The 27,456-nt window shown below is 41.4% G+C and overlaps 1 protein-coding gene across 2 annotated transcripts; it reads left to right on the forward strand.

The window, feature by feature from the left end:
* Positions 1-345: 345 nt before the first annotated feature.
* On the forward strand, positions 346-26,026 carry EDAR (ectodysplasin A receptor). Of its 2 annotated transcripts, none has more exons than XM_009276095.1 (11): positions 346-408; positions 1,115-1,237; positions 2,348-2,529; positions 7,170-7,255; positions 17,769-17,855; positions 19,066-19,194; positions 19,283-19,357; positions 19,661-19,733; positions 20,688-20,847; positions 24,223-24,283; positions 25,707-26,026. In XM_009276095.1, exons 1-11 carry the CDS (start codon positions 358-360, stop codon positions 26,024-26,026), a joined length of 1,347 nt encoding a protein of 448 aa, XP_009274370.1. In that variant the 5' UTR covers positions 346-357. The 2 variants fall into 2 exon arrangements, with proteins under 2 accessions (XP_009274370.1, XP_009274371.1); XM_009276096.1 differs by having other exon boundaries at positions 358-408; positions 19,069-19,194.
* The last annotated feature ends 1,430 nt before the right edge of the window (positions 26,027-27,456 follow it).

The raw sequence follows: 27,456 nt of genomic DNA on the forward strand, positions 1-27,456 counted from the left end.
AGCCCTCTGTTCCTCCGTGGGAGGATTTCTCAGCAAGGCAAGAAGTGCCGGGGCTCAGAACTGGTTCCTCACCTTTGACAGATTTTTATAAAGGTTGCAAGACCGGGCACCCTCATGCCATTGATCTTCTCAAAGAGAGGAAAGAGACGTGCAGTAAGGGTGTGTGGTGTGCGCGTGTGTGTGAGTGCACGTGCACATCTCCCCCTCTCTTTGTTTAGACCTCCGGGCATCGCTCCCGTGTAACCTTTGTTCTGCTTATGAGCCCTTCTGTTCTTATTTTGGCAACGCACACAAATATTTACTCATGTTCATAAACAATCACCTCTTCTATCTTTTCAGGTAAAATATCAAGAGAGCATGGCTCACCTGGGTGAACGTAAATGGACTCACGTGTTCCCTTTTCTGGTGGTACGTATTTATGTGCATACAGGTCTCTCCAGCATGCAAAGACAACTGGGTTCTGCTTGGGTCTCTGCAAACATCTGTGAATTGTCATGGCACAGCTACAGATGACTTAAGGATTGAACACCAATGCAGTGATCAGATTCCATTCAATAAAACACCTAGGCACGTGCTGCTTAGACTGAGGCTGCTAGGCAGGAAGGGGAAGGGGAAGGACCCAGGACGGAGCAGAAACAGAAGGTGCTGGAAGAGCCAATTAGCCTGGGTATCACATGAAGCACAGCCCTATCGTGGTTGAGGCCCAAGGCAGCTCATTATCTGAGGTTGTTATAATTGTCCCTTGCAGTCACATTTATGAAGGCTCATTGGAGCTGGGAAGGGTGAGGGTGCAAACTCAGGCATTTCCTGCGCAGGAAAGCGTGAGAATTAATAGGCCAGGAATCACGGCATTCAATACTTTGAGGAATAGCTGTGCCAACAAGCACGAACATCAGTGCTCTGAGAAACTCTTAGCAGGACCAGGTGGCTGAAAACCATACCTGTCTCTGTTTCATGTGGTGGCACTTCTGTTTCTGAGCTTTAGGGGTGTTTCATGCTGCAATACCGGCCCCACCACCTTCTGAGCCACAGCAGCTGGGCAAGGGGAGGGGGCGAGGCGCGGTGAACGAAGGCAGTGGAAGTGATGGTTCTCTGGGATGCTCTCTGGTGACAGGTCTCCCTGGTGTACTCTGCCAGCGCCGAATACTCTAACTGCGGCGAGAACGAATACTACAACCAGACCACCGGCATGTGCCACGACTGCCCCAAGTGTGAGCCGGGCGAAGAGCCTTACATGGTAATTTCAGCTTCCTCTGCTGGTAGGGGGACACATGTCGAGCACCAAATGTGAAAACCAAATGCTTTGTTACGTGGCGGTAATACATGGATAGGAGAGAAAATGGGGAAGGACAGAGATGCTTAAGCAGGAGCGCTCATGTGTGCGAGTATGTCGTGGGAGCGAGGCACCGCACGTGTGCACGCTGGTAAACCACATCCCGGGAGCAGCCTGTTAAAAGTAGTATTGTAAAAGTTGTAAGGTAGAAGTTTCACACATAGTCTCTGCCAGTCCATTCTCATCTCAATAGTTATTTAAAATCTGACGCTGCCATTCCAGCATGGTGTGATAAATCAGTTAGTCTGGTGTGCTCGCTGGCCCCCCCAACCAAGATTTAATTTTGCTCTCCTGCTAAGATATTTTGGCACTAGAGGAATTTGGATGCTTATGCAACATTTTAAATTATGGTTCCTAAGTAACCATTTGATTTACAGCAGATAATTGTTGCTTATTAAAAAATAAATTACTGAAATCCTGTTTGGTTTTAATGGGATAAACATCCTATTGCAAGAATTTCACACAGTTGGTAGTCCTGAACAAGTATGTTTGAATAATAACCAGTTGATTTTAGTTTTATTTAATCTAAACGTAACGTTCAGCTGGGACACGCGAGTTCAGGGGTTACAAAATCTCATCCAAACATTGCCTTTTGTGATGTTCCCTCTGGCCTCTCCAAGCATGAAAGCAAGATCGCCGATATCCCTGCTACAGCTGTGTTTCCCCTGTAATCTCCTTCTCTACTCTTCAATTTTCAGTTCAGTTTCTGTCTGAGCAGCAGCTGCAATTAACTTCCATCAGTTGCTGGAATATAATATAAATAGCTATTGGGGGCCACTTTCAAGGAGTACGATGCGCCCGTTCCCCTTTTCCCTCTCCAGGACACAGCGTGCTTCATCCTTATATCCCTCCATGGCCTTTTTAGGACAGACACTAAGGGACCAAACAACAAACGCTTTTCTCTTGGTATGACGTTGTGCCACAAAGCCAACGGGCCAGGCTGTGAACATTCCCTTTTGCTAGAAGCCGGCGTGCAGCACAAGCCTGCTTTTCAGTGACTTTGTGTTGTTGCAGACATGTGGATACGGCACCAAAGATGAGGACTACGGCTGCATCCCCTGCCCTTCAGAGAAGTTCTCCAGAGGAGGTTACCAGATATGCAGGAGGCACAAAGACTGCGAGGGTTTTTTTCGAGCCACAGTCATGACACCTGGTGATCAGGAGAATGATGCAGAGTGTGGTCCTTGTCTCCCGGGGTAAGGATTTAACCGCGGACCTTTGCTCTACCCGAGGCACTGCAAAATAATTTTTTAATGTCAAAATCTCTGACAGCCTCTCTTCACATCCTATCTGACTGTAGGTACAATACTGGTGAATTATGCTTTTCAGTCTCTGCTTAAACAATACATTTAAATGTTTCGAAAGCATCAGTATCAGGAGATGTCGTTAATCTCACTGAAATCTCACTGAAGAAAAAAACGTTGGGAACAACTAGAAATTAGAAAAACTGAAACTTCTCCTCTTACTAGAAGTGGAAAAGGAACAGCCCAGGTACCCAAACACAGGTGTGCAGTGCCATTTTAGATGCTCTAAGAAATCCAGCTTGGTCTCCAGCTCTGGCTTCAGAGGGCCACCTTGTAAGTCCTGCATCCTACGAACGAGCTCCATGAAGATGCCTTGGATACCCTGTAGGGTCCATGCTGGCACTACCGTGTGTTTAAGAATGTAAAATATCTCTTCTCCAGCTGTGACCAGCTGGCAAATTTGTCAGTAGTTGACAGCATTAGCTAACATAGCTGTTAGGTGAGATTTACCAAGGCACTTTAGTCTCTCAGGGTCCTTTCTAGCCAACAGAAAGGGGTCTAAGGAGCTGCTAATGTGGGGTGTGTGCTGTTGTTCAGAGTCAAAACAAGTTCCAGGGCTGGATGAAGGGGCTTAAAATAGATGCTGTTTATTAAGTCAATCTTTTTAACGGTCTCTTACGCTCAGTGTAATTCTGATAGTAATGGTGAGAAACCAATTGCTACATTGAATACGTTAGCAATATATTCTTGACCATATTATGTTTTAAAGTCTGAAACCCCAGCATACATTTGCCTTCTCAACTTTTTTTTTTTTTTTGTAGGGTAAGTAAATACTCTAAAACACAACCTCACCTTACATACCTTTTCAGTTTCTGCCAGTGTGCCTCTTCGGTTTAGAAGAGTAATTCCTACTGACATTTGGCTTTTGTGCAGTTTGCAGACGCTGTATAACCCACACTACTTATAGCGCAGGAAACCCTGTTAAAGAGGCCCTGCAAGCTTCCAGTTTATGCTATCAGTGAGCCTGTGTGAAATTTTCACAGTTTACAAATAAAAAGAAGGACTTGCTTAGCTGCCAGCCGAGCAGACTGATGATGTGATTTGCAAAGAGCTCCCTCTTGACTTCCCCTCATACATCATAAAGAGCAAGAAAGTTAAATAGTGGCCACAGTTGCTGTTTTGCAATTTTGTCAGGACTAATGAGGTCACCCAGGTGGGAGTGTGGTGCTAGCTGAAAATAATCAGCTTGCACAGCTGGTGCTTGGGGAATAATCTCAAAACACTATGTTTGCACAGGTGTAGCCTGTAGCAGAAACTGGCCTGCCGGAGCCTGGCTGTGTGCCGCTCTGTGTGTGACTCTCAGGTCCTGGGATAGTTTGGCAAAGTCAGCAGTTAAGGAGAAGCACCCTTTTACTCTGAGCTTGAAGAGATTAAATTCTCAAGATAAATTAAATATGGGCTAAAACAAGCTCTGAAGCTGCCTTGACTCCTCATGCGACTTAGAGACCCCAGAGGTTGCTCCTGTGTGCTGGTGGGGGAAATGCAGAGCCCCTGTGTCAGAGCAGAGAGCTGGCAAGCAGCGCCGACGGACCGGCCACCCTTCCACATTGCTCCCGGTGGCACAGGGACAGCCAGGCACCTGGGTGAGTGGCAGCTGGCAGAGCTCCACTTGCCCGGGCAGTAAACCTCAAAGAGCCCCTGAGGCGATGGGAGGAAAAAATTAAGGTTTCTGTTTTCAGAGGACAGTGCTTCCCTAACGTGCTGTAGACCTTCCCAAGGTAACAGCCCGCATGCAGCAATCTATATTTAGGGGCATCTCATCCCTTTGCTATTTTTCACCAGCTCAGTAAAGCAGCCTGAGGAAAAGGTGAGCACGTGGCACATTCTGACCAAAAGTTTTTAGACAAAACACCACTGAACTGGCAGCCTTTTCCTAGTGGCTACAAGTGCCTTCCTCTATCATTTGCCTTAAAATAGGTGCTGGATAATTATATATTTTTTCCTTCTACTTTTTCACTATTACTGATGATCAGTTTTAGGGCAGAAGGAGACCTTTGGTACAAGAGCATGGGTCATCCACTGCTTCTCTGTGTCCAGGTTCCCTTCCATATAAAATAGGAATAACACTATTTGTCACACTCACAAGAAGGATGCAAGACTGTGACCAGGGAAGAATGTAAAGGCTTGGCTCTGAAGTTGTGATCCTCAAAATCAAAGTTCATCTGCCAGTGAACTCTGGAGGTACCTAGACCTAACCTCCTGGGACACTGCAGGTTTCATCCTCTGCTCCTGCCCAGAACCTCTTCCGTCATGGTAAATAGGACAGGTCAAGAATGTGGAAATTCGGTGCAACTCGGACTATTTCCCTCAATGGGATGATGCATTAGGTGTTCCTGGAGTATGACTGAGATCACAACCAACCAGAAGCAGCCACAGCAGGTCAGAGCAAGGGTCGCTCTAGCCTGGTCATCTGTCTTCAGTAGCGGCCATAGGTGGAAACCCACAGAGGAGTAAGAACAGGCCAAGTGTATATGATACATATCATACCTCATGCTGTCCCAGCACCTATTTTCAGCTTGGAGTAAGTCCCTGGTCTCCCTACAAGACGAAATTTCAAAGGGATCATTTTCTTTTAAAATGTAGTCAGAGATACCTCCATTACTGACATGTAGTGTGTCACCTCCCTGTTGTCTCTCTGCAGACTGTCCCCTGCTGAGAACAGGCCCCCCCCGGGTCCCAGGTGCCCTGGTCCCTGCAGGAGGGTAGACCTAAACCTGGGGTCAAGTCCCTGAGTGTGACATGACACCAACAAGGTTAGCCTGAGATAAACCACCACGGTGTTAAGCAGGAAAACACTTAAGTCCATTTTTCAGTCTAGCCTTTACTCTTGGATTTTGCCTGTAACACTTCAAAGTCTGAGCCTGGCAAGTGCTAAGGAAAGAGAAAGAATGAGTCTCAGAGTGGAAGAGTAACACTGTGAAAATTCATTATTTCATTACTGGGCCACTTCTTCTCCGTAGTTACTGATATAAAGGGATCAGATATTTCCAACATTGCCTTTAATATTTGGTGCATTGCAAAGTAGCCAGGAACACAAATCTGTTGCCGGTACTTCATAGGGGTGAATCACTGATATTTGCAGCTGCAGAGCTCCCTACTCACGTGGGTGAACAGTTGCTTGCTGTGAGCATCCCCTTCAGTTTTCTTCACACATCCTCTACCATTCTGCATTGTGTCGAAACCCAAGAAATATTCCACCAGCTTAATTTAATTAACTGTCAGAAGGGTTGTTTGTCTTTCCTAAACCACTGTGGCTATTAGACTGTGGATCCTAACTGTCCTGTATTTTTCTTTATAGACTTATATGTATCTTTGGCCTGCCACTCTTTTTTTGTGGTTTGGCAGTCATTTCCTGCTTATTTATTAGCTGCTTCACAATCTAATGTTATGCAAGCCCCCATAAGAGAGGAAATATGAAGTTTTGCTCCTGAGAGAAGGGTAGGGTGGCAGATGGGGCACAGGAGACATTCAAAGGGAAGAGTGAGGGCAAATCTTTTAAAACGAGTAAGAAAGAAAGGAGGAACCATGTTCAGTTTACTTGCTCTCTGAGGTACCTCCAGCCCCCGTCCCTCCCTTGCATCTCTGCGTACTCCATTTCCTGGACCCTTATTTGTAGGCTGGGTCATTCATTAATGACCAGCTGATTTTGATGGACAGTTTCAGCAGTATTTTCCTAATAATGCATACATTTTCCAGAAAAAACATACTGCACATGCATAGACAAGTACGTGAGAGCAGAAAACAGATTCCCCATTGTGTAAAGTGTTTATTATGTTGAGTATTTGTTTCCACAGAATGGATTATGAATTTATTCATTTCTTCATTAAAATTTGTAGTGATTTTCAAGTGATTTGTAAAGACATATCCATAACATCAACTGTGCATGATTTTGATGTAATTTACTCATTAGGTTGCCTGTGGATCCAATTCTTGCATAACCAATTACCTTGTTTCAACACTAACTTTGTTAGCAGCCCGGAAGTTCAAATCATGAAAACTTTTCCTTCACGCCATAATCCCACTATCAAGGACTAACTTATAAACTATACATCAAGGAAGTAAAAAAAACCCAAACAAACCCTGTAAAACCTAATCTGGCTTTCCCTGTAAGGGTGCTGTTTTCCTGTATTTCTTGTTCTGATTTGCTATGATGAACCATATCCAACTGGTGGTCTTGCCTGAAAGATTACCTCTTCAAAAAACAGCATTCCCTTATTTTGAAAAATCTTATTTCAGGGCATGCTGTAAACTGCAGCTTGAACTCAGCAGGGAGAATAATGTTGTTTTAGGCAATGATACTACTTCTTGTCATGTAGGCTTGATGGTTGATTAACTGCCTTTTAGGAGGAAGGGAAGAAGAGAAACACTGTCTCTATTCAGGCAGTTTAAAAAAAAAGAATAATCTTTGCATCAAATTGCTCATAATTTTTTTAAAAATGATTTTATCTCAGTATAATTGGTTGCTGCTGAACCATGCTCAGTTGTAGCGTATTAATTTACACTGTTTTGCCTCATCTTGCCTTTCATTTCAGTTACTACATGCTGGAAAACAGACCTCGAAACATATATGGGATGGTTTGCTACTCGTGCTTGTTGGCGCCTCCTAACACCAAGGAATGTAAGTGTTCGGCAATTTCTGTGCATTTCATCTGGTTTTGACTTGGAATCATCTGGAAGCTCAATATGAAGTCTTTCAGTGATGATTATTACGTTCAAACATAAGTCCACCTCCAGTAAAGCAATTTCTGCCTTGCCAACAAAGGGAGCAAATGCTGAACATTTGGGGAGAGATCAGAACCTTTGATTTTAGGACCTGCTATTGTTCAGTTGTGCTCCAGTTTTCATCTGTTAAGACATCCCATGCAGGACTTATTATGGTTACTTTACCAGTAGGTACAGGAAGTCACAAATTTGTGTATTTTTTAATTCAGTTTCAGTTTAGCTATGAAGAAAACATGGGACACTTTGTAGATACTGGTAAAAGTGCATCACACCTTTTCATATCCTTTGGTTTCAAAGTGATACAAGGGTTGACGCTGGCACGTGATCGTCAGCACTGATAAGAGAGCTAATTCTGTAGATTTCCTTGACAAAAGAAGCTGTAGTTTGCAAACTGAAAAAATAATGTATGCATGTGTGTGTGACATCCTAGCAGTACCTGTTTGTTTGCATGCCATGTGTGTGCAATGGTTTACCCATCCTCATGCCATGGAGAGAAGGTACAGCCACGTACCAGCAGTGTAATGCAGAGGTAACCTCCCAGGAGACTGCTTTCTCCTTTAGGGGGTAAAGAAAGTGAGAAAAAGAAAAGGAAAAATGAGGTTCTCTCTGAATGAACAAATTACTTTGACACCCCCTCAGAGAATGTGGAGCAGATCAGGAGAAAAAGCTTTCAAAAAATCCAAACAACAGACAGAAATGGACAGTCCCCCAGAGAAACCTGATACATCTAAAACCAAAATCCTGTCCATGTTCTGTCCTTTTAAAAGTCTTTAGCGTGAAAAAGAATTGCAATATTTTGCCCGCTTGATTTGAAAGCAGAGGTTGACACAAAAGTCACCGAGCATTTATTTGTGTTCATAAACAGCAATTACTGAGTTCAGATGCTGCTGAACCATGGTTCAGATCGGTGCTCTGCGAGCCACTTCAAAGGAGGAGAGGTCATCAACAGCTACCACCTTTCCTAAAGTGCAAGAGCTCAGATGAGCCAGGGGATAATTACCACCTCACAGAGCTCCTGGTGAGCGGTAACAACCCGGGTGGAGGCATCTCTGTGAACTGTCTGCATGCAAAGTGGCTGGTCCCTTGTAAAGCCGCTCACCGCGCTTGGCTGGAGAAACCCACCCGGTCCTGAGACATACACTTCAGCCTGAGACAGCGGGAGTGGGCAAGGGCAGGGTGAGGGTGATTTTGGTGAGATAAGGTCTGTATTAGGAGGTGAGGTAAGGGTGCTAGGGAGGACCTGAATGTAAGGTGTGGGAAGAAGGTGGAGAGGTAAGTGAAAGCATGAGGTTAGGAGTCTCGGTGGGAGATGAGGGTATATGGTAAGAGGAAAGGATGCGGACACACCTTCTCCTGCATGCATGTGCGGGCTGGCTGCCCCGTTGATGGGAATACAACCATGCCTGCTGCTAGCCGGTAGCCAGAAATGAATCACTTCCTCAGTTCTGATGGTCTGTCTCAAACGTGTGCTGAAATGGGTTTTTAGTAGTATCAAACATGATGTAGCTTACTGGTTTGGCAAGGAACTACCAGAAGATCTTACGGCTATTACTCAATTCAAAAAACAGATCTTTGTCTTTTATAGGATATCTGGCAGATACTATATATAATGTGCTTAGTTCTGTGAGGAAAGTATAAATTGCACAACTGATTAACCACATGCAATTTTTAGCTTGACAAACACAAGAACAAATATATATTATCTTCGGGAGGAATTTAGGCAGGTGTATAAACTGACAAATTGACTGGGTACTAAGGTGGGAGAAAACATTAGTCCTATAAAGAGTAAACATTACCATTTTAATCAAGTCTGTGAAACTAACCATTTGATTACAAGTGTTCAAAAAGTGGGAAAGCTTCTTAAAATCCAAATCCCTCAAATCACTAAGCTCCGGTATTTCAGTTTATGATGTCTAAACCTCTGGACACTATTTGGAATGGCAGCTCCCTAATTCATAGGCAATAATTTGTACTCCAGATGGAAAATCAGCCTTGCTACAGGAACCTCTTGAAAGGCTCACTGTTGTTGTGGCAGGCAGCATAAAATTTGGTATTAGCAAATGATCAAAAAATAAATCCTCTTTATCACATGTTTCACTGTCATCAGATTATACCAGTCAGAGCAAAGAAAAGGTGTCATGTCAGTGTTGCACAACTGCATGATTTTTTGAGGTGTGCAAATTCCAAACTCTGAGCACATACCCTTGATGTGAGCATGCAGTTTCTGTCATTTGAAGGATAATATTGGTTCTTTGGTAGGAATGGTTCCTCTATGCAGAACAACTTCTGTGTAATGGCGTTCCTTGCTCACCCCTCTGGCTGTCATGGTGGAGGACCCAGAAGGCCTTAGAGAACTCCAAACAGTCCCAGGCACCTTCCATTCCTTTCTTGAGACTTCTAAATAGCATTGAACAGCATCCAGGAGCCTAAACCTTGTCAGGGTGCCTCTCTCCTAGAGCTGCCTTTTCTTCAAACAGTCCTGCATGCAGCACACCGCTGGAGAAAGGTGACCCAACCGGTTGCAAGGAAACAAAAGTGGCAAGTTACTTAAAAATAGGAAACCGGGGGTGACAAGCTCTGGCTTTACACTTCTAGACAGAAAAATGAGGGCAGATAAATCCCATTTCAGGCCTTCATTAGGTTTGGGGCAGGGTTGGAGGACAGTGCTGCTCTCCTTAGCTGGAAAAATACCTTGCTGGGGAAGTGCCTGGCCTGCGTGCTGCAGAGGGCCAGAAGGAGGGCGAAGTAGGGTATGTGTGCTGCTGCGTGGAAACCTGCTCAGAGAAGTTGCCTGACGATACGTTATATCTGGCAGAAAAGTATTTGGGTTTGATCAAAGGGTAAACAAACAGCTTTCAACTCCGAGAGCCTGCTGTGCAACTTTCATCTCCTACACAGTCAATAAACCTTGAAATGGCTGAAGAAACAAGATGAACACCCCATGTCCCAGCATCTGGAAATATTAGTGTAAAAAGGACTGGAAGTGAGAAAGAAATTCCCTGATGGGCCTGTGTCACCTTTGGTTTTTTTTCTCCTCTCAAGGGACTTGAGACATAAATAGCACAAAATAGCATGGAAGAGAGGGGGAGGAGAGGGAGGCATTTCACAGAGGTCAGAGATTTAATTGAGGCAAACGTATCGCCAGGTTACAGTGTTGAGACTCTCTCTCTGGACTGAAGGATGGGAGCAATAGCGTTCTGCAGTCTGGGAGGAATACCAGGCTTCAGCGGCAGCCTGTGGGCAATGGGCACGGACGGCGAAGGGGCGGTGCATATGTGAGCATAAGGATGCGTGCTGTGTAGCGGGAAAGCGTTTTCTTACTGGGGAAAGGGTAAACATCACCGTAAAGACTGCAATTTTTCATATCTTGTGCACTGTGAAACACCTATATAAGACTTCTGGGCTCTCAGCATGCAGCTCCCTCAAGTCAGCTGTGTAGGAGCCTCAGGACTGGTCTGCTAAGCGCAGAGGAGCACAATGCCAAACCATCAAATATGTGAGAACTTCAGCTGTGCATTAAGCAGATCATGAGCCATCAGTGACCGCTGCTGACAGTAAATTGGGATATGATACCTCTGTGATAAATAGCAGCACTGCAAAAAGTAGGGGAAGCAGGTTTCCTATGCAAATCAAAGAATGAAGGTAATTAGCACCAAACCACTTTAAGATGTGGCTTCCCACAGTTAATGGTGCGGGATTTTCTGTCGACACCTCTGGAATTGGAGTTACTTGAGGCCTCTGACTATGTAGAGAGCTTTTGTTGTGTTTTTTTTCTTTTTCCAATGTAAAAGTATATGCAAAAGACACAAGATTTAAAGCTACACGGAGCTTCTCTGGCAGAGAGGTACAGTTACTGCTGGAAGAGATTTTGTCTTTTAGCAGCTGCAATTCTCTCTCAGTTTATGTATATTGACTCTGCTCTTCTGTTCAAACTTTGATATTTGCCATTTCAGTTCAAAAATTATGGAGGAAAACAAAATCAAACCCCGCTACAAAAACTTGAAGAACATTTACTTTGAAGTTGTATTTACACAATTACATCAAATATGCAAATCCTTTTCCACTCACAGATTATTGATCTGGAGAACTTCGGCAATTGATTGAGGGTTTTCTTTTTAATCTACTGTGTACATTCGTAAGTGTGCATGGGCAGGAAATACTGTTATTGTCTCTCACCTTTTTTTCTGGTTGTATATATGAAAACAGATGCAGTAATCAACCTGTGTAAGTTTTTAAGTCTAACACCTACCGATGATGGCTTAGGAAAATTAAAAAAAAAAGAGAAAAAAAAAGAAAAACAACAAAGGAAAACATATGTAGTCAAGTTATTTTTTAACTACCAGAGAGCAAATGTCATCTGGAAACAGAAAAGGTCTTTATCATTGTATCGTTAGAACAACTAAACCGATGAGACAGAACAATTGACTAACAGGCTGACGGCTTCATGTGACGAGCTGTAATCAGGGGGTCACATCCATACCCGTGTAGTGAAGACTGAGAACTCAGCCTCCTTAATTGAAATGCTTAACACAAACAAGCCTAATGCCAAAAACACTTGTATTAGTGAAAAATAATTCTTGCAGAGATTTTTATTTTAACTCTCCATTCTTTGTAATATCACTAATTTTCTTTCCTTGCCAGTTTTGTCCTTTTGTAATACAATCAACATCAGGACTTTTTTTTTCCCTTCTGTTTCAAATTACGCTTACAAATGAATAGTCTTGTTAGCTGGAGCTAACAAGCTTTTCTTTTTTTTTTTTTTTTTTTTTTTTTTTTTTTTTTTTTTTTTTTTTTTTTTTTTTTTTTTTTTTTTTTTTTTTTTTTTTTTTTTTTTTTTTTTTTTTTTTTTTTTTTTTTTTTTTTTTTTTTTTTTTTTTTTTTTTTTTTTTTTTTTTTTTTTTTTTTTTTTTTTTTTTTTTTTTTTTTTTTTTTTTTTTTTTTTTTTTTTTTTTTTTTTTTTTTTTTTTTTTTTTTTTTTTTTTTTTTTTTTTTTTTTTTTTTTTTTTTTTTTTTTTTTTTTTTTTTTTTTTTTTTTTGAGTTGTTTGATCTCTGAACACCCCATTCCTCTTCACATATGGAATGGGAGAAATGTTGAAGGCAGTGCTTTATTGTTCACTGGTGGTATGGCCTAATTCTCATCCCCTTAGGGTTTGTCTGTACTAGGAAAGGAACCTAATCTTAGGACAAAGTTGGCCAGCCTCAGCCATAAACCTTCAAGGGGAGGGATCTGAGAAGCAAATATGGGGTTTGCTGTCTTCAACTGCTGGCAAAGCTGGGCCCAGGTATCACTCAGGAGGGCACCTGGTCCCAGTGCAACTCTCCTGAAAGAAAAATCCAATGACTTTGATGTTTTCACCTGTGCCGGAGCTGCAAAACCCGCAGAGCTGCAGCTTTCCACCATCTGTACAGCCTGGCCACCAAGGCGCAGGGGAAATGGGAGACTGGCTCCTTGCGGGTCCGTTCTGTTCCTTTTGATGCTTCTGAAGTCACCGTAGTAGGGTTTAAATGGCAATTATCCCCTTCATGTTGCACAGAGAAAGAGGTGATAACACTGAATTCCTGGAGGTAGGTTTAATTCATGAAGTATGTGCCTATGACCTTCCAGTGCTGTGCAATGATTACAGCTCCCAGTGCATCCTAAACAAAACTACAACAGATGCAAATAAATTGTCAGACTAAGGCCACGCAGCCTATAATCATCACCACTTCCCTGCCCCGGCAAAATAAAAGGAGAGAGAAATAGAACAGTTAAAGGCATTACAGAGAGCACAACAGCATAAAATATTTCATTTTATGTGTCTGAAGAGCAGTGGTTACTTACAGTGAGAATGACCAGATCGAAAATAAAAGTCTGGGAGAACTTTGCTATGACCATTTTCAGAAGGTTCAATCTCAGGAATTAATTTACTTCATGCTCTTCCTGGTTTAATAACTACCTACACTAACTGAAGTATCTACCTGTGGCTCCAGGAAACTTTAGAGTAACTTGCCTTATAGTATTCTGTATGTCCCCTGTAAATAAAAGACAGTAAAATAAAGAGCAGTCAGGCAATCCTCCACTGTCTAGGATATGCTCTGTTATTAGTGATTTGCAATATTTTCAGAGGTGGTTAATGTTTGATTACTGAAGTCATATGTAGACACCTTAGAGAGTGGCTTGACTTTGACTGCTGCTTCAGCTTCCATGACTTTTCAAGTGCACAGGTTTTCCATATGAAGTGTTGTTTCCTTAAGTCTGAAACCAAACCTTTCATGTAAGTACTTGAATACAGATTTACATTAATTTGAAAATTCTGACCTCTGCTTTCTAAATATCTAGGTCTTTATTTATGACTAGGTTTAGTTATAATCCAGTTTTCGATTACTTTGTCGGCCATAAACTGTCTACATTTATTGAACTTCAACTCAATATAATTTATTTTTCACCTCATATTCCAGGCCGCTAGTTATTTGTTTGCGTGTGTGCTTATCTTACTTCGCTCCTGTAAAACAGTCTCAGTGATGGCACCCGCAGCTTGGCTGGCAGTGACGAGTATGCATTGCCATTCATAAATGGACCATGGCTGTGAGAAGGGGGATGCATCAGGAGAAAGCAAGCTGCGCTCAACAGCAAGAAATAGATACATATATACACAAAGACATTTTTAAAACGCTTCTCATTTCAGGATGACTCTGGTAGTCTGTTGTATATGCACTTTGGGTATTTTTATAATATGTCATTAAGTATTAAACAAACTTCAAAAAAAGCTGCTGCTAGCTATGAGCAGCAGTCCCTTGCATGGACCAGTAAGCTGACACCCACAGCAACATATGTCAGGAGCACATATGCTCTCCTACCGCACCAGATTTTACTCACTCACAAACACTTGCAAGGGGGCACGTTGTTAAAACCTCCCCTCCCTGTGCCCTCCTCCTCTCACAAATCTGGTAGTTTTGTTCGTCACTTCTTATTGTAAATCTGTCTTGAGACACGTGAACAACTGTAATGGTCCTGTTACATAAAGCAGAAAGGTTCTTTGAAACAACAAAAAATTATTTTATTGCCCAGCATTTGTTCACTATGAGGACAAAAGGCTGACTGCATGGCAGTTTAAGTTAAAGCTATCTTTTGAGCTAAAAAACCCTAAACGTTCAAATGTGAATACAAGTTCAATTGTTCTTTTAAACAGTAAGTATGTTTTTAAAATGAAACTGTATTTAGACTCCAAGAAAGTTATAACTAAATTACAATTTTTGAATAAAAACATTTATAAAGCAAAAGCTGACCAAACTTCAGTGATAAACTTCTTTCCTAATGTCTTCAATATTACTTACAGCGTCTAGGAACATAAACCACTCTTTTGCACAGCTATATTACAGCCATCAGTCTTTTTTTGTGCTTAAAATAGAGTCGTTTCCATATGTTGTGCTGTAGCACCTTAGGATGTCTCTGCCTGAACTATATCTATGTCTTTATAGATTATGTAAGTGTCATCTATGCTGGAACCAGAATTAATAATGTGATCAGGATGCAAAACTGGATGTGCACAGGAATAACTGACATTGCAGTCATGGAGTACTGCTGGACTGGGAGAAAGCAGCAGCTACGAGTTCTGTTCCTTTTTGCTCACAGAAAAACAATATGAACTGAACTTCTGCAGAAGCTGGCATTTTTGGTTCCTCTTGTAGTGCAGGTGCACGAATTGGCACTTTCTTCTAAGCCACATCTAAAGAAAAATCTTGGCTCATAATGAATGTGCCAAATTATTAAATTTGATAATAGGCTTAAAATATGCATAAAGACTAACTCCCACCTAGGCATATGTAAAAGGCCATCACGTTCTAGCACCAGCCTTGATTTTGCCACGACAGGCACTACAGAACAAACAAAGTGGCCCCATTCCCATGCAGCTCAAAAGAAAATTCTGCACGTAGGCTCCGGAGCTGAAGGTGCTCACTCTTGTGCACAGGAGAGGCATATGTGTCTGTGTGTGTGCGCGCACGCGTGCGTGCACGGCGTGGGTAATACGCCATATCCTGATGTGGGGTAGAGCTGGGTGAAGCGTGACGATGATGCTGAAGGAAGAATGGATGACTTTCCTCCTTACCGTTCCTGTGGTACGTGCTGCTGCATGACTTCCCACCTTGGAAGGCTCTACTTCCTTTCACAGACAGGTGAAAAACATGAGGTGAACAATACCAAACGATTGAAAGATTGATTAGGCAGAAATACTTCAATGACTACATATTTCAGATGAAGGAAAAGAGAGAGAGGAGAGTTTGATAAAACTTGCTTATGGAGGAGACAAGCTGAAGCTTGTTAGACAAACTCCAGGCAGACAAAGCAGCACAGCTTGCCCGTGTTAACTGAAAGGCAGTGTAAGAAAAGCTATTGTTGACTTGCTGCAGCTTGCAAGGACTGCACAGAATTGCAATTGTCTGTAATTGGATTTGCCAGGGGGACTGCAAGAATAAGCGTAAGCTGGGTAGCTGTGGACATGAAGGGAAGTGTTGAGCTACAGCACTGGCCGTTTACTAAATTTCCTCCATTGTCCAGCCGTGATGAGTAAATATATAGGTCGAGACCAAGGGTGATTCACTTCAGTTTTGTGAAGAACTGCTGAAAATTTAACAAATTACTTGTCTTTAATGTCCATTACATGAAGGTGAAATTTTCATCTATCGATATCTAGATGCTCTACTGCTATATTGCAGTTTCTGGAGCTCATAACTAATTCTTCTTAGAAGGAAGTCTGGGACAGAGAAGGGACCAGAGGCAAGATTTACGTAATCTGCCTGTCATTTACATAATACGAAAAGCAACTGAATTAACAAATTAGTGTATTTAAAACTCCATGAAAACACTTCTCCAGTTTGGAAAAAAAAGCAATTATGATAAATGAATCCATTTCCTTCCAACAAATGAGGTTTGAAAGAAGTTTTACCATTGTTAAAGAAAATTTCTTTTGAAGACATCTGCAACTCATACTTTGTGGCCGCTTTAAGAGTGTACATTTCTCATGCACTACATGCAGCCACGTTTTACGTTAGGTAATACTTTCTTTTCTTTTTAGAAAACATTTCTCTTAATTTGAAGAACATGTATATTGCTTTGTTCTTAGCCATGGAACATTTCTCAGACCATTCCAGACCGCTTAATTTCCTGTCAAGTTTACCTGGTGGGTTTAATTTCTCGTAACATTTACTAGGTCAAAAGAATGGCACGGTTAGTTCTCAGCTACTCCAGTTGCCAAACTAGCTTGTGGAGCCGTGTGCTGTGTGCACCTCACCAGATGACTGGGACAGTCTTTTGCCTTTAGGTCTGCTGAATTTAATTATCACCGGACTTTTTCCATAGACAGCTAGTACAAAGCAGGAGGGATTTCATACCCCCAGCAAGCCAGAAGAAGTTTTTCAGTGTCTGTTGATAGTAGTGGTTTGCATAACCTGCTTACCAATGATGTTAAAGATTATTTGAGAATGAAGAGAATGTTTTCTCCCAACCCTAATATTTTTATTCTGTTTTGGAATGCTATGCCAACACCATCCTGTATGAAAGCATTCCGATCAACAGCCTTATTCCCAGTAATATTCAGTATTGTCTGGTATTGTCAAAATATGTTAACTTATGACTTGGTTTACTGCTTTGAAAACCTGGTGTATGACACCATCTGAAAGGCCAATATTAAGTTCTAAACTTAACTGTAGAATTCAGACATGGAAACTGCTATTGGACAATCTCATGCCTCTGCCAGCGTGAAGTGTTCCTTTAAGTTCTTCATTTCACTGTTTTTGTGGATTTCCCCCCCTCCTCAGAATATAGATTTGGACTGACAGGGGGAATCATAAGAAACGTACTGCCCAGCTAGATTGCAGGAAATTCTAGTATTCCCTTTTATGATAGTACAGCTCCATGGAACAGAAAGGCATTCAACACTATTATTTGTCACCTCTCCTAGGTTTTTCTGTGGTGTCATGAGGGTTTGCCTACCATCGGAGTTTCACAATGACCCTGCTAGTGAAGGATGCTTGTGAGAAGCACTAATCTGATGAATCCGCCAGCTGGGACTTGGGGTCTTGCAGTTGCAAATAATGGAGCGGGGGTTGTAAACAGTTTGAGTCATCAACTGGATCCTGGAAAACCTTCTGCTACCCAGGACAGATCTGTAATAGGGGAATCTATATATGACAGTTGGCCCTGTGCGTGTGTCTGAAGATGCTTGGGTTTCTTCTAAGTCCATAACCGTTCAGGAGCTTTGACTTCTTCCCCTTCCTCTAGGTGCAATGCAAAAATGTATTCTGTAACACAATTTTGAACATGGTAGAAATGCAATCAAGCTAAGTGAGGCTCTGTTTACTTGGGCCAAGCTATTGCTTTGACTGGACAAAGTAACTGTGGAAGTTTATGGCGTTTCTGTTCATATTGCAGGTGCGGGGGCTACCTCTGGCATTTCAGCCATTTTCCCAAGTACCTCTGGCACAAGCACTTTCTCGCCTTACCAGCATGCTCACAAAGGTAAGAACGCATTCACAGATTTCATTTAGCAGCTGTTTGTTTTGAAAACAGCATCAACAAAGTGCAACCAAACTGAAAACACCTATTGTGAATTTCATTGCCACTGTTTCCAGATTTCTAAAACTGCTATGAAAAATAATTCAGAATGAATTTTTATTTCTTGGTTAATCAGCACCGCCTTTTTAGTCAGATGGACTTAAAATGGATTTGAACTGTACTCAGTAATGCCAGCAATAAATTTAGCTCATTATTTGTAGCCATACAGAAATGGCACTATGCCTCAGCAAAACTTAGCTTCGACTGGTGAAAACAATTTAATACACAAATATGGCTAGTCTCTTATTGAGCAGTATGCAAATAGTTTATCTTATTGATAAAACTATTGATAAGAAATAGTTTATCTTATTGATAAACAGTTCTCCAGCATGATTATTAGGTTTTAAAAATATGTGAACCTGAGAAGACACAACAGGAAAGATGATGCAGTTAATGAGGTACTGACAATGCTGATCTTCCTGGTGTTGTCTGGAAACACGATCATGAGGATCATGTTTTCAGAAAAATTAAAGTTTTCATGCATTTTAGCATATCTGTCATTTTCTGCATCCTTTTGTGCTTTTCAATTCTAGTCTTTCGCATCCAAATTCTGCTTCTGAATACCTTTTCGCATACGTTATTTTAAATTCACCTTCTGGCCATGCTGCCTTTTAAGCCTCGGTTAGAAAAACATCATTCCTTCCACACAGGCATTGTGTTCTCCTTTTTGCTGCAAAGCTTTTGAGGCAGCCATAGTTATCAACAGTCATTTTAGCTCTCATCCTGGTTGGGTTTTGTTTTGTTTTTTTCTCTTCAATGCTGTTTCACAGAATATAGTGTTAGGAAAGTTGCTACTCTTGCTTACATATAACTTCCTATATTATTAGCAGATAATATAATTTCCTACACCTTTGCATCTGATGGACCATATCGTCAAATATTTTTATGAATACTGTTAACTGGTTATTGCAGCATAAATGTCACGATTTTGAAAAACGGTTAGCAAGTTTGCCGTTGAGATATAACACTAAGTTTTTCAATGCTTAACAAGTAACCAAGACTCAGATCAACTAAACGAGTATGCAAAATGTAAGTGTAGAGCAGACTGCAGACTCTTAGCTGTTCTCTGATCCTGAGTTGCTCCTTTATGAAAATATTTTTCTGTTTATTCCAGCAGATCTTTCAGGACAAGGACATCTGGCTACAGCTCTTATAATTGCAATGTCTACCATCTTCATAATGGCTATTGCCATTGTCCTCATCATCATGTTTTACATTGTGAAAACAAAACCTTCTGCTCAAGGTAATTGTTCAGCACATGAAATTTTAGCTGCAAATGCTATTTTTAGATAGCTTCTGAGAATAATTAGTGTTATATTTTTATATTCTAGCCTGTTGCAAGAGCCACTCAGTAAAAAATGTCGAAGCTCAGGCTAACACACAAGAAGAGAAGAAAGAAGTGCAAGGTATAAGTTGCTTTAGTTTTGCTTTTTCTGTCCGAGACAACGTTGGGCTTAAATACTCTTAATGCATTTCTCTTAATTACAATTTCTCCTTTGAATTGTATAAAATCCACATCAGTTCACTAAAGAATTGTGTATAATAGTTCTTGTACTTCCAGAATGTCACTTAATCCTCCGATAGCGATTGAAAAGGTAGCAGAGAGATTTATGTTTGCAGTAAGTTTGCCAGCAGAACCAGCTCCTGAGACAAAACACTGGTTTGGAAACTCATTGCCAATTTAAATTTCTCTAATTGTTGATCTACAGATAATGTTGTGATATTCTCTGAGAAAGAAGAGTTTGAAAAACTTACAGCAACTCCAGCTAAGGCTGTTAAAAGGTAAGTAAAAGCTAAACATACTTCCAGTTTGACTGAAGTGGGGGAGGGACGTAGTCACCATTCATCCTGGTACAGAGGAATACACGAAGAATAAAATAGAAGTAATTAGCACCAAGATTTTCAAGTCTATCAGGCCAAGGAATAACCTGTCAATGGGAAAGTCGCAGCTGTTAAGGGTTTCTGGCAGAGCTAAGGTGACCACGGCCACCTTATCTTAAAACCTTACCTTGAGCACTACGTGCTCCGGGTCACAGCCCACTCAGACCCCTGTGCTGCCCCTGTGCTTTCAGCCTTTTACAGCGAGAACTGGGAATTAGACGGGTATGCTGGCAGTTTGCTGCAGCAGGGAAAAGACTAGATGCTGTAGCAGGCTTTTCCTCCTCCGGTTTCTAAGAGAGGATGACAGACGTTACCAAAGAGAAACCTGTGTCCTCCCCACTCCCTCCGTGACCAGTTCATCAGCTCTTGGGACTCCAACTCCTCTTTTGAGAGGTCCATTTCTGGGACCTGAGTGCTGCTCTCGCATACATGCCCTTAGTAAGGTTCCCCTTCACTTCCAGGCAGGAGGAGCAAAAATAGCTGCTCCGGGTCTTAAGGAAACTCCTTGTCCATAGCATCATCTGGGTGGCACAGTGTGATAGTTTCTTCACCTTGTGTCTGCCTGGCGGCCAAACCTGGCTGGGTAACATGATTAAGGTGGGCTAAACACTGTCCTCAGTGGAAAATCCCTCTATAAAAGGATTCTTGCAAGATATGCGTGACTGTGTAACTTGGTGGACATTGTACATACATCCTGGGCAGGTGAATGCAGTTACATTCATGGGATTTCGGAGGAAAGGCATTTTAAAAAATGGAAAACACTTTTATTCCATTACTCTAGGACAGCAAAAAAGAGATGATTGGAGTCAACCCATGCGTCAACCCACTCAGATAACCATATCTTTTATTTTACAGTGAAAATGATGCATCTTCTGAGAATGAACGACTTTTAAGTCGTAGTATGGATAGTGATGAAGAAGCTGCAGTTGACAAACAAGGGACTCCAGAGAGATGCTTGTTATCTTTAGTGCATTTGGCCAGAGATAAATCTTCTACAAGCAATAAATCAACTGGGGTAAGGCTATTTTGAGATTTAAAAATTGAGAGGATTTTTCTGTGTTGTTTCTTCTTTTGAGAAAGCAATATACAAACTATCACCCCCAAAAATGCATTATAGTGCAGACCAGACTAATTTACAAGAGCTTCACCAGACAAATTTATTATAGAATCTCCTTTGCATAGTGGCATATATATATATATATGTATAAAATCTCATAGAATCATTGAATAGTTTGGGTTGTTCAGGGCTGAAAACCAAATTTCCTCCAAGAGTAATAACTTTGCTTTTTTGAGTACTATATTTTATAGTCTAAAGACATAAAAAACAAATAACAGCAAAACCCCAATATAGCTAATGCTAATATAACTAACCCTGATGCTACATTTACCACAGAAAATCCAAGACAGAAAAATAATGCAACAGCGTGGCTGGCTTCGTATGACAGTGTAGCATCTGAATGCCTCAACCCAGTAGCATCGGTATTTCCATGCCCAGACTAATCCAAGAGCTTCACCAGACAAATTTATTATAGAATCTCCTTTGCATAGTGGCATATATATATATATATGTATAAAATCTCATAGAATCATTGAATAGTTTGGGTTGTTCAGGGCTGAAAACCAAATTTCCTCCAAGAGTAATAACTTTGCTTTTTTGAGTACTATATTTTATAGTCTAAAGACATAAAAAACAAATAACAGCAAAACCCCAATATAGCTAATGCTAATATAACTAACCCTGATGCTACATTTACCACAGAAAATCCAAGACAGAAAAATAATGCAACAGCGTGGCTGGCTTCGTACGACAGTGTAGCATCTGAATGCCTCAACCCAGTAGCATCGGTATTTCCATGCCACAGACTTTTCAATAATATCCAGTGTTGTGCTTGGTTTTCGTGTATAATTTTGAAAAACACACACGTGCTTTGAAGGTCACTCCTGTGCTCTGAAGGACACTGTAAACCCACTGTCTGTTTTGCTGTGGAAAGCCTTCACTTCTTCCTGCTGAGCGTGTGCTGTTCAGGGCGTTTTATCTCACTTGGAGTATTTCAAGGCATAGTTAAGGCCACACCTCGCCCACACAACTTTTTAGTTTATATTAACATGAAACTATCCTTAAAAAGAAAGTGTCTGCTCAGATATTCTTTATGTTTTTAGTACTTCAAAAATAATTTTAAAATGGCAATACCTAGGGCAAAATCGCATTATTAATAGCAAACATAATATAGCTTTTAAGAACAAAAAGGTTTGAAAATGCATCTTTTCATGTTTTAAATTGTTGAGGTGGTTCAGATCAAACTTTCTAAAATAGCTCATTTTTCAGCTGAGACCAGACACATGAAGTCTCAACACGAGAGAAATGTTTTTCTAGTTGTAGATAGTTATGACCATCTGAAAATAAATTACTACTCCAATGCTCACATTTTAAAATTCAGTTTTCTGAGGTCTCTCTAAATATCCAACTTTATCATACTTCTGTATGCGCTGGCTTGAAATTGGATAATACAAGTTGGCTATGCATGAAATCAGAACGTTTAATAATAAGTGGCTTCCCTTCTAAAGGCTGTATGCAATAGATAAATTCTCCAGAGTGATTTAGATAGATAGCTCGTAAGCACATCTGAAGCATGAACTGTTTCTTCCAGATCTTCTGTTCTAATATACTCCTCATGGCTGAAGCCTGCTGACAAGGCTGAAGACAAAGTTTTCAATGAAAGTGCAGACTACATCAAGATCCTCTGCTCCATACCTAAGATTTCACAGTTAAGCCAGTTGCCAGAAATTAGAAAAGAAGTCATTTGCTTCAAGCTGGAGATTAAGTAACATTTCTAGCACAGGAAAGAGCCTTAAGTAGCTGTTGGATGAGGGTAAAGAAAGTTGAATGCCTGCTCTTATCCAAGCCTGCTCCTTCCTCGTTAAAACAAAAACCATTATGCAATGAGCTACCACATGGAGGATCGGCAGGCTCAACTTGACCTGCTTGCTTTCATCATAAGCTTTACAAATCCCCCATCTTCTGGCTCTGGTAAAAAGAGCATCCTGCATAATTCTTCATGGGCATGGAATTATTTAACCTCCCTCCTTCCCTAAAAACAAGAGGAGAATGAAAATAAGCATCCAATAGTTTGCTTAGGAGGAGTTTTAATAAATCCTATTAAAAGAAAATTTTCTGTTTACAAGGTTCCGAAACAGCTAGTCCAAGCCTACAATAGCAACACAACCAGTTAAGCACATGTAAATTATACCAAGAATATGTGAACGACAGTTGATGTCTGCATTGCATTGCCCTGCCATACGACGTACTTGCACAGCATCTGCGCCTGCGAGACAGGCTTCATTCGGGTGGAGCAGCCACTTTGTGGTCTCCAGCTGCAAGTCTGTTAATCCAGGTTATTGATGTGCCGTGCCCTTTAGAGCCCAATAAAATGAGGAGAATCCTTCCACAAAACAAAATAGTGAAAGCAGAGCTTTTTTCTAGCCCGGTTTGCAGTGGAAAGTGGCGAATTTCTGGAGATAATGCTAGAGTCCTATCAAGAAGACAGCTTTTCAGAAAGCTCAGTCCTGAGGAGAGCAGGCAGAGGGATGACTATTCCAGTCCCTGAGAACTCATGACATTTTGACATTTGTTTTCACTCCACATTGGATCCAAAGCCAAACCTTGAGAATATTTTTGCTAAATGAAACTATATCAAAAGGTCCATTTTCAGCTTGGAAAACATCAGGTTTTCAGTCCGAGTTTCTTTCTTGTCAAAAATGACTAGAGCGCCCTGGACCTCGGATTTTACCTGTCCAACGCTTCACTGATTTTTTTTCTTTATCTATCTGTAAAATGTTTCAGGTTCAACCAGGCTATATATCATAGAAGAAAATACATTTAATTAGTAACGCACTAAGCAGTTCTATGTCAAATGACAGAAAGGAAGATCCCCTCCTCTATAGTCCTCTTAGATTACTGGAAGAAGGCAATTTCAGTCTGAATTTAATTCCCTGCGGCCAGTCCTGTCCTGGTTTACCTGGACATCCCTGCATTAATTGCCTGCGTGCGTGGTATTGAATTTGTCTTCATTGTCGGGAGTTTGCTTCAGTCTGAAAGAGAGATAAAATATACAAACACTTGGAGCAGAAAAGTAATTGATCTAAAAAAAAAATACTAGAAGATGGAAAGAAAGATGTCTAGCAGTGGAAAGTGAAATCAGAAATAGGTTTGTGCTTCACGGAATAATTGGTGTGTCCTTTTCTTTGAGTCTTCAAAAGGGACCCTTGAGGACATTATGTGGTAACCCCCAGCGCCATGAAATGAGGATCTCCCACAGGTTTTTCACTGCTGTCTGCTGATTGTTTACTCCCATGACTGAAAAATTAATAAAATAAAAATCTTCTCATTTAGATTCAAAGTCGAAGGAAAAAGATACTTGACGTGTATGCTAACGTATGCGACGTTGCAGAAGGTGAGTGTACAAAACTTGCACCTATACTAACAGCCCAAAATTAGATCACAGGCGTTTGCTATAAAATAAGAAAGGCCTTATGGCCTTCCAATGGAAAGGAGAAAGTCCCAAACCAGGAAAGACGCTCTGTCGGCAGATTTGTACGCATTTGCCAGGAAGCACCGTGGTGCCCTGACCCCAGAGCTGCCCGGGCTGGGCTGGGGCTGGAGCACGCCACAGCTTCTCTCCAGGCGTGTGCACGGCCTTCCTTCCTGCGGAGAGCAGGGAGGGTAGTGTTGGGTCGTGTTGGGACACGCGCACAGACCAAGTTGCAGAGAAGCACTCTCGCATTCCCCATCTAGAGGAAACCCGTTTGATTTATTTGTTTAGTCCCTTGGATAACAGATAGAAATTAGTTCCAAATATGAAAGTGTGATTTGGGGAGGGTCAGGATTGTGTTTCAGACACAAGTCTCGACCTACTCTGCTTCTCTAAATGCTGTCCCACTTCTCACGACAGAAAGTGGAGTTTCCAAGTCAGTCAGTGTTTTAAGTGTTTTAACCCTCTTTACCACTTGCCTACCTGGCCTGTTTTGGCAGAAGAGACATGAATTAATTTCCCTGCGGAACAGAAGACATGTCTGCATTTACTCCCCCCCCACACACACTTTGTGTGCATGTGTGTGCGTGCGCTTTGGAGTTTTCTGTGGTTCAGGGAGGTCTATCTCCCACCAAATTACTGCTGTTGAGTATGAAGCAGGAAAACTACAGAAGCGGAAGACTGGTTTTGGAACAATGCTGTAGCTGATTCTCTCCTCTATTCTGTGACCATGAATACATAGAAAAAATGTCGAGGAAAAAATAGCTTTCTCCCCACAGGATGAATGTTAAATCCTCTCTGGAGATTCAGTGATAGTAATGACAATCGAGCACTTGCAGGGACTTTCATGCTTGCAAGCATCTGGCATCATGGCTTCACCTCCTCGCATTCCTACAAGGGCAACTTTCAGTTACAGAGATGTTACAGCAGCTGCTGGTGACAGACTCAGGGAAGGGTCAGAGCTGTCTCTTGAGCTCAAACACTGTGCCCGACGTGCAGAGGTGTATTAATGGAGCTGCTCGCTAGGGATATGGTTGCAATATACTTTTTCTAACAGCTAGTAAAGTGTTGAAGGAAGGGGCAGTGCCATGGGAATTCATACAACCCATCTAATACTTCTTTCCCAGACAACTTTTTACCCTAATTATTGTACCCTACTGTCACTAGGAAGAATTAATTTGGTAATATACAGTAATAACTTTGGAGCTAGCCATTGACTATCACTTAAAGACTTTAGCTGTCCTTATTGCTAACAGTATATACTGTAGTACTTTAATAAATGTCTTGAATAGTCAAGACTCGTGCGCAGAGCCATCTGACAATAAACACCTCACTTACTTTGCAGGTCTGAGCCCTACGGAGCTGCCATTTGATTGCCTGGAGAAGACCAGCCGAATGCTCAGCTCGACCTACAACACAGAAAAAGCCATAGTGAAAACGTGGCGCCACCTTGCCGAGAGCTTTGGACTGAAGAGAGATGAGATAGGTGGTATGACAGATGGCATGCAGCTATTTGATCGCATCAGCACAGCAGGTTACAGCATCCCAGAACTGCTAACCAAACTGGTGCAAATCGAGCGGTTGGATGCTGTTGAGTCCTTGTGTGCGGATATTCTGGAGTGGGCACAAGCAATGCCTGCTCCTGAACCAGCAGGGACATCCTGACACGCCTGCCTGGGACCCGTGCTTCCACATCACCTGCAGGAACCATGATTCCAGCAAGCACCATGTCAAAGACTTCGGACAAAAGACCATTGATGTTTCTTCTACATAATCGCTCCCGATAACCAACGGGAAGCTATTCTCTTTGACTTCTAAAAAAAGTGAAGTTACACATCTACCAAAACAAGAGCAGAAATCTCCCAAGAAGCTTGGTATGAAACATGTCATTAAACAAAACGATCACGTTAAACAGTTACTGATAAGAAGTGGACACACAAACATCCACTTTGCGGTCTGTGTATATGTGCAGATAAGCCTGCTGATACCCTTCCTGCCTGGCCTTCAGGAAAGCCATTGAATTGCTCTCTGAAAATATTCCTGTCTCTTAGGGCTTCTTTGTTCAACCGTTTCATAGTTAGTCAAAAGCAGTACCACAGCTACGGTATCAATTAATACTCGAGGCACGTACATTTCTATCGGCTCTAACACATTTAATATGTAACCAGTTTCATTTTCTATACTTACTATGGGTTTGTTGAATCTAGAAGTATGTGCATAGGTGTATATACACAGTCCTCAGATTAACTAACTATACTATATGAAAAAAGAGCCAACATAATTTACAGATTGAAGTGCTTCAAAACGCTGTACATAATGCACGTAAATGCATTCTTGCTCCATACTGACATTTCAGAAATTGTAAATTCAAACTGCTGACTTGCTGAGGACAAGCTGGTCAGCGAGTGGGCAGTAAAAGCGGGCAGTCACTCCTTGTAAGTTGAGAGCAACAAGTTCTTCTCTTCTTTGCCGTTACAAAATAAGAAGCAATGAAAACAGCTTGGCCACTACCATGAAAAATGTATTTTTCCAGTAGTGACATCTATATATCAAATTACATTCCAAGCAGAGCAATTTCAGACAACAGTGGTGCACATTTGACACTAAGAGCAAAACCAGTAGATTTCTTTAGAGGCACTTGAAATGCAGCGGAAAAGTGTTTTTTAAATGCTATACTCTTGTAAACATAGACCATAAGCACAGAATCCGCAGATGAAAACCAACTCCTCTGGAAGGTAAATTATTATTGTGAGTTTGTGTACAACAAAAATTGACCTTATTTTTTTCCTTTTAACTAATCTCTGATTTTCATGGTTAAAAGTTCTCTAAAACTTGTTCAGACCACAAATCAGTACCTGTTCAGACCACAAATCAGTAGCTGTTACCAAACCTATTTGCTTAGTTTATAGCTAAAATGAGTGATGACAGATTTCAACAAGTGCAACCACTAAATTAAGAGTGTCAGTTACAAAGCAATACTTTTTAAATTCCAAAATGCATGACTGAACAAAATGCTATAAATAATATTAACTATTACCCTGAAGTTAACAGCCAGTATTCCATCACTTAGTAACTAGATCTTATCTATGATAGTA

The sequence above is a fragment of the Aptenodytes forsteri genome, unplaced genomic scaffold (genome assembly GCF_000699145.1).
Source record: "Aptenodytes forsteri isolate BGI_AS27 unplaced genomic scaffold, ASM69914v1 Scaffold96, whole genome shotgun sequence".
NCBI lineage: Eukaryota > Metazoa > Chordata > Aves > Sphenisciformes > Spheniscidae > Aptenodytes > Aptenodytes forsteri.